Source organism: Saccostrea cucullata, unplaced genomic scaffold, assembly GCF_032062105.1.
Source record: "Saccostrea cucullata isolate Sc308-1 unplaced genomic scaffold, CSIRO_AGI_Scuc_v1 ctg6791, whole genome shotgun sequence".
In the NCBI taxonomy this organism is placed as follows: domain Eukaryota; kingdom Metazoa; phylum Mollusca; class Bivalvia; order Ostreida; family Ostreidae; genus Saccostrea; species Saccostrea cuccullata.
This window is the reverse complement of record NW_026928323.1, coordinates 12,167-18,570: the sequence shown is the minus strand read 5'-3', so window position 1 is coordinate 18,570 and position 6,404 is coordinate 12,167. Positions and strand designations below refer to the sequence as shown.

At 35.9% G+C, this 6,404-nt stretch overlaps 1 protein-coding gene across 1 annotated transcript; it reads left to right on the top strand.

Annotated features, from left to right (window-relative positions):
* Positions 1 to 2,815: 2,815 nt before the first annotated feature.
* Positions 2,816 to 4,842, top strand: LOC134277208 (uncharacterized). Its single transcript, XM_062759530.1, has 2 exons — positions 2,816 to 2,944; positions 3,304 to 4,842. The coding sequence occupies exon 2, from the start codon at positions 3,316 to 3,318 to the stop codon at positions 4,747 to 4,749; it is 1,434 nt and encodes a 477-aa protein (XP_062615514.1). The 5' UTR covers positions 2,816 to 2,944; positions 3,304 to 3,315; the 3' UTR covers positions 4,750 to 4,842.
* The last annotated feature ends 1,562 nt before the right edge of the window (positions 4,843 to 6,404 follow it).

Here is a 6,404-nt window from a genome sequence, read left to right as displayed (position 1 = left end):
TTCTTCTCAAGAATGACAAAGCTATAATTCATCATATTTATATGGAAGCATGCTCATGTAGTGTAGATTCAAGTTTGTTCAAATCATGACCCCCCCCCCCCCCCCCCCCCCCGGTAAGGGCGGGGCCAAAATGGCCGACCAAAGTTTTACATAGAAATATATAGGAAAATTCTTTAAAAATCTTCTTCTCAAGAATGACAAAGATATAATTCATCATATTTATATGGAAGCATGCTCAGGTAGTGTAGATTCAAGTTTGTTCAAATCATGACCCCCCGGGTAAGGGCGGGGCCAAAATGGCCGACCAAAGTTTTACATAGAAATATATAGGAAAATTCTTTAAAAATCTTCTTCTCAAGAATGACAAAGCCATAATTCATCATATTTATATGGAAGCATGCTCAGGTAGTGTAGATTCAAGTTTGTTCAAATCATGACCCCCGGGGGTAGGGCGGGGCCAAAATGGCCGACCAAAGTTTTACATAGAAAAAATATAGGAAAATTCTTTAAAAATTTTCTTCTCAAGAATGACAAAGCTATAATTCATCATATTTATATGGAAGCATGCTCATGTAGTGTAGATTCAAGTTTGTTCAAATCATGACACCCCCCCCCCCCCCCCCCCCCCGGTAAGGGCGGGGCCAAAATGGCCGACCAAATTTTTACATAGAAATATATAGGAAAATTCTTTAAAAATCTTCTTCTCAAGAATGACAAAGATATAATTCATCATATTTATATGGAAGCATGCTCAGGTAGTGTAGATTCAAGTTTGTTCAAATCATGACCCCCCGGGAGAAGGGCGGGGCCAAAATGGCCGACCAAAGTTTTACATAGAAATATATAGGAAAATTCTTTAAAAATCTTCTTCTCAAGAATGACAAAGCCATAATTCATCATATTTATATGGAAGCATGCTCAGGTAGTGTAGATTCAAGTTTGTTCAAATCATGACCCCCGGGGGTAGGGCGGGGCCAAAATGGCCGACCAAAGTTTTACATAGAAATATATAGGAAAATTCTTTAAAAATCTTCTTCTCAATCATTTTCTAAAAAATAGCAAATGCATGATTAGTCATGGGACTACTTTTGGATTTAAACTTTACGATAAAAAGCCATTTTATACTAGTCCTACCCTTGGTGTTCAGGTGAGCGATGTGGCCCATGGGCCTCTTGTTACTATACTTATGTAACTACATTTTGTCGAGTGTTCTCTTTCATGGGGAGATAGTCAAGAAAGGACAAATAGGGTGGGATCATTAAAAGAATCTTCTCAAGAACCACTGGGCTAGAAAAGCTGAAACTTATGTGGAAGCATCCTGGGGTAGTCAGAGGTTTAAATTTTCCTTAACGACATTGGATTGATATTTAAAGTCTTAAACTTTTTTTGCCAAGTATATTTTTAGCTTCTACATACATAGCTTAATTATACCCCACACAACTAGTTGCGTGAGGTATAATGTTTTTGACCCGTCTGTCATTATATCCCACGCAACTACTTGCGTGAGGTATAATGTTTTTGACCCGTCTGTCAGTCAGTCAGTCCGTCAGTCCTGTTTTTTTGTCAGCGCAACTTCTCATAAACTGCTGCACAGAATTTCGTCAAACTTTGCAGGTATTTAGGACACAATGTGTAGATGTGCATATTACCAGGAAATTCCGATTCCATTATTTTTTCCGGGAATTTCCACACTTTTTAACTTACATTTTTGGCCATACCTTGAATATAGAGATGAACAGTTTGTCAGCGCAACTCCTCATAAACCGCTGCACAGAATTTCGTCAAACTTTGCAGACATTTAGGTCACAATATGTAGATGTGCATATTACCAGGAAATTCCGATTCCTTTATTTTTTCCGGGAATTTCCACACTTTTCAACTTAGATTTTTGGCCATACTTTGAATATAGAGATTAGCATTTTGTCAGCGCAACTCCTCATAAACTGCTGCACAGATTTCCGTCAAACTTTAGAGATATTTAGGACACAGTGTGTAGATGTGCATATTACCAGAAAATTCTGATTCCTTTATTTTTCTGGGAATTTTGGCACTTTTCAACTTAGATTTTTGGCCATACCTTGAATATACAGATGAACATTTTGTCGGCGCGACCTCTCATAAACCGCTGCACAGAATTTCGTCAGACTTTGCAGATATTTAGGACACAATGTATAGATGTGCATTTTACCAGGACATTCCGAATCCTGTATTTTTCTGGGAATTTCGGCTCTTTACAACTTAGATTTTTAGGGATATCTTGAATATAGTGATGAACAGTTTGTCAGCGCAACTCCTCATAAACCGCTGCACAGAATTTCATCAAACTTTGCAGATATTTAGGACACAATTTGTAGATGTGCATATTACCGGAAAATTCCGATTCTTTCAATTTTTCCGGGATTTTCAGCACTTCAGTTTTGGGCGAGCGTGGGGAATGTGAGCTTGCTCACTTTTTCTTTCATTAAAATTCAAATCAAAAAATGGGGTCAATATGCTTCTTTTGGCGCTACAGTACATTTGATGTGACCTTTTTGCATTGAACTTTGTTTCTTAATTAAAAATTATATTTTTGACGTTTTCCCTCCAATATCTTTATCCAATTAAAGCATGAAACAAGATGAACTTAAAGTTTGTTTTAAAAAAGACACTTAAAAATTGTGCATAAGAAAAAGTTTTGAATTGCTTCACATAATCAATTATTTGACCTTTCTGCACTAATAAAAAGTTATTTTTCTGGCATTGAAAATTTAATAAGCAAGAAAATTATATTGAAGTCTTAAACTTTTTCTGATTTTAAGCAAATAGACCAAATGGCTCGCTACCGATATACCGAGTTACTCCCCGTTACTCCGCTCTTCAGTATCGATGGGTAGTTCCGGTTCGATTGGCTCTGCTGTAAACAAACTACGTTCAGTGTATTCAGTCAAATATAACGAACTACAAGGTAAAGAAAATTTGAGTATGATTATTAAAAGGTGTTACAATAAGGCAAGATGCAAAAGAATACACATCAACTGTACTTTTCAAACATAATTAGCAAGAAATTCTGAAATTGGAGAATAAAAACGTTACGTATGTTTGTGTAAAATCTGTGCTGGGGGAATTCCAAATTTAAAAATAGAAGTTGTTACATGATGTGTGTAATCGGCTGCAATACTTTTAATTTAATCAGATTTCTGACTTTAAATAATAAATTGAATATTTTATAAAGTGATGCGTATACATTTTTACCTATATTATTATAATAGTAGTACTATTAAACCTCATCAAAGCAAATTTTCACGTGTGATGTTATAACTTTAGGTCAATCCATGTATGGGTGGTGGACGTCGATATTGCGTTTTGTGTTCGCACTACCAGGGCCAAGTCACTGAAAACAATGAAAAAATTACCTTGCACAGAATTCCAGCAGGGTCAAGTGAAAGTGATAAGAAAAGAAGGGAAAGCTGGGTTCAGCGCATCAGATTCATTCGCCCAAATGCTCCTATCTCAGACAATACTAGAATATGCAATTTACATTTTGATAATAACATCTGTACTAAATCATCAGTGCCTACTAAACTGAACCTAAAATATGCAAAACCAGAAACTCAACGTAGACCCCTGGTGCGAATATCTCCAGTAAATAAAACTTTACCACCAATTAAGGAAGATGAAAACCATGATCCTGACACACAACATGAACAAATAAGTGCAAATACAAGTAGATCTAACAGCAGCTGTGAAGCTCAAATACAGGTTGGTTCATCAGATGTTAAATTAACATGTACTGCTGAAATCCAAGCTCAGTTTCCATTGATGAAACCTGAAGATATATTCCAAAATGATGACAAAACTAGATTTTACACTGGTTTTCCGAATTACAAGACATTTAAATTAATGTTTGATGTACTAATGAAACATGGCGGAGATAGATTAACATACTGGGAAGGGGAATTGCGCTCTATAGATGGTGACAATAGGAAGTACAATGACCCAAATTTTTTTAAACCTGGAAGGAAAAGAAAATTGAGACCCATCGACGAATTTTATATGGTTTGTCTAAGGCTAAGACTAGGCATGCTGCAGGAACATTTGGCTGATATGTTTTTTGTGTCAGTCATGACTGTTTCAAGAATTCTAAATACTTGGTTAAATTTCATGTATGACCATTACAAGGGGATGATACCTTGGCCAACAAGGGAGCAAATTTTAGCAAATTTACCAAAGGCATTTGTTGAAATGCAAACTGTGAGAATTGTTATTGATGCCACAGAATTTTTTTGTGAAAAACCAGGAAATTTGACAGCACAATATTTAACTTGGAGTGAGTACAAACATCATAACACATTTAAAGTATTAATAGGTGTTGCATCAAATGGTTTAGTTACATTTGTGTCAAGAGTCTGGGGTGGTCATACATCTGATCGTCATATTGTGCAGAAAGATGGAGACTTACTACTACCACATCTTCAAAGTGACGACATTATTTTAGCCGACAAAGGCTTCACAATTGCCGACTTGCTACCATGTGATATTGGACTAAACATGCCACCATTTGTGTCCTCATCAAAGCAGATGACAGCAGATGAATTCTTCAAAACTCAACAGATTGCTCAGCCAAGAATTGTTGTTGAGATGAAGATGGAGCAAATAAAAAACTTTAAAATATTACAGACTATTTTGCCTCTCTCCGAAGCACATCTTGCAGAGCAGATTATTTTAATTTGTACTGCCATGACAAACTTGTATGAACCACTGCTTAGATGAGTTGTTTGAATCATTCATAAACTTATTAAAACAATACTGTGTATAACTCATATAGTGCTAATGCTTTTGTGATTTAATAAACTGGTAATATCATGTGCTTTATTTCCTATTTTATTATATCAATGCAATTCTGACAAAAAAATGAATATATGACAAAGCATGTATTACAAATTTTGCCCCTTTTCATTGATATAAGGATCAGTCAATATAACTGCTTTCCATGTTTCACCCTGCGAGTGTAAATTTCAGCTACAATGTTTCTGGTATAAAAATATTACAATTTAAATAACATGTTATTGTGCCAGTAAGTCTGATCAAATTCAATTCTTTCTGTGGAAATTCCTTTTTTGGTCCAAATAACAAAATCTGCCCACTGGATATCTAATACTGCCATCTGGCCCATAACCTGGTAGAAATAATTATGTTGTCTTTTCAGATACAACTTTTCATCACGCAATTCACAACAAAATGATGGGTTACTGGCACATTCCTTTGGAAGTTTTTTTCTCCACTTATCTTCTTTTCTCCCATACGGACACTTGATCTCAACAACTCCAGTTCCACATATGGAGCATTGAACTTTTCCATCAACACTTGCTCCCAAAAATGGATGCTTGTTGCTAACATACAGTCCCATGTCTTCGACAAAAACATCACCTCTGCAGTTTTTTCTGTGATTCTGTACATACTGCCTACGGGCTTTACATTCATATTTTTTACCATGAGAAATACTGGAAGTGTTTGGTGGAGTATTGTACCCACAGAGTACTTTGACCAAATTTTCTGGAGGAGTTTCTTCTTTTCTCTTACAAATAGAACCAAAATTAGATGCAGTCAATACACAAGTTCTGGCTTCTTTCCAGTTTTTATTGTTGGCTTGACCACGTGTTGAATTGTTTAATTCAGACACAGTTAAGGGAGGTACTTCTAACCTGTTCACAAAGTCAATAAATTCTGACTGACACACTGCAGAGTTTAAATCAACACTATCCATAAACATGAAAGATGGTTCATAAATATTTAAAAAGGGTGTTATGTCTGCAGTCCTCGCACACATTGTTTGGTAAAGAACAGCTCCTGGATGAGCCTGCCCCAGTCCTTCCAGTATGTCTTTAAGAAAATTTTCAGGATCTTTACACGGGCCGGACATGTATACATCTGGATAAGGTTTCACTGGTGGATTATCAGATGTGAGAAACTTGATGTCTTGTAATCTTTTTGGACTTGGCGGTCTCTGAATTTCTTTGGGTTTTTTCCACTTACAATCACCTGAGGTACAGGGATTTTTTATTTTGACAACAGCAAATAAGGCGGCTCCAACATGGGCACAAAATCCAGCTTTTCCTGCTTTACAATTACAAGAGGATATTTCAATTTGTCCAGTTTTAATAATGGTAACATAGAGGCTGTAATGGTCATAATTTTTTCCTTCTATTTTAACTAAATGTCTCATACTTGGTCTACATTCTGCTGCAATACAACTGTATGTATGGTTAACATTATTCACTTTTATATTTCCAAGAAAATTTTCATCACAGAGTCTTCTTGCCTTTTTAAGCTGCCTTTTGCACTTTTTAGATTTACCTGAAACAGGATCTTTTGAATAGATAAAGTAATTAAGAATGTTCTCTTCCTTAACATCTGGACAATTCTCC

Bases quoted from the DNA above. Each gene is read 5' to 3' on its own strand.
- LOC134277208 (XM_062759530.1), top strand. From the start codon at position 3,316: ATGGGTGGTGGACGTCGATATTGCGTTTTGTGTTCGCACTACCAGGGC.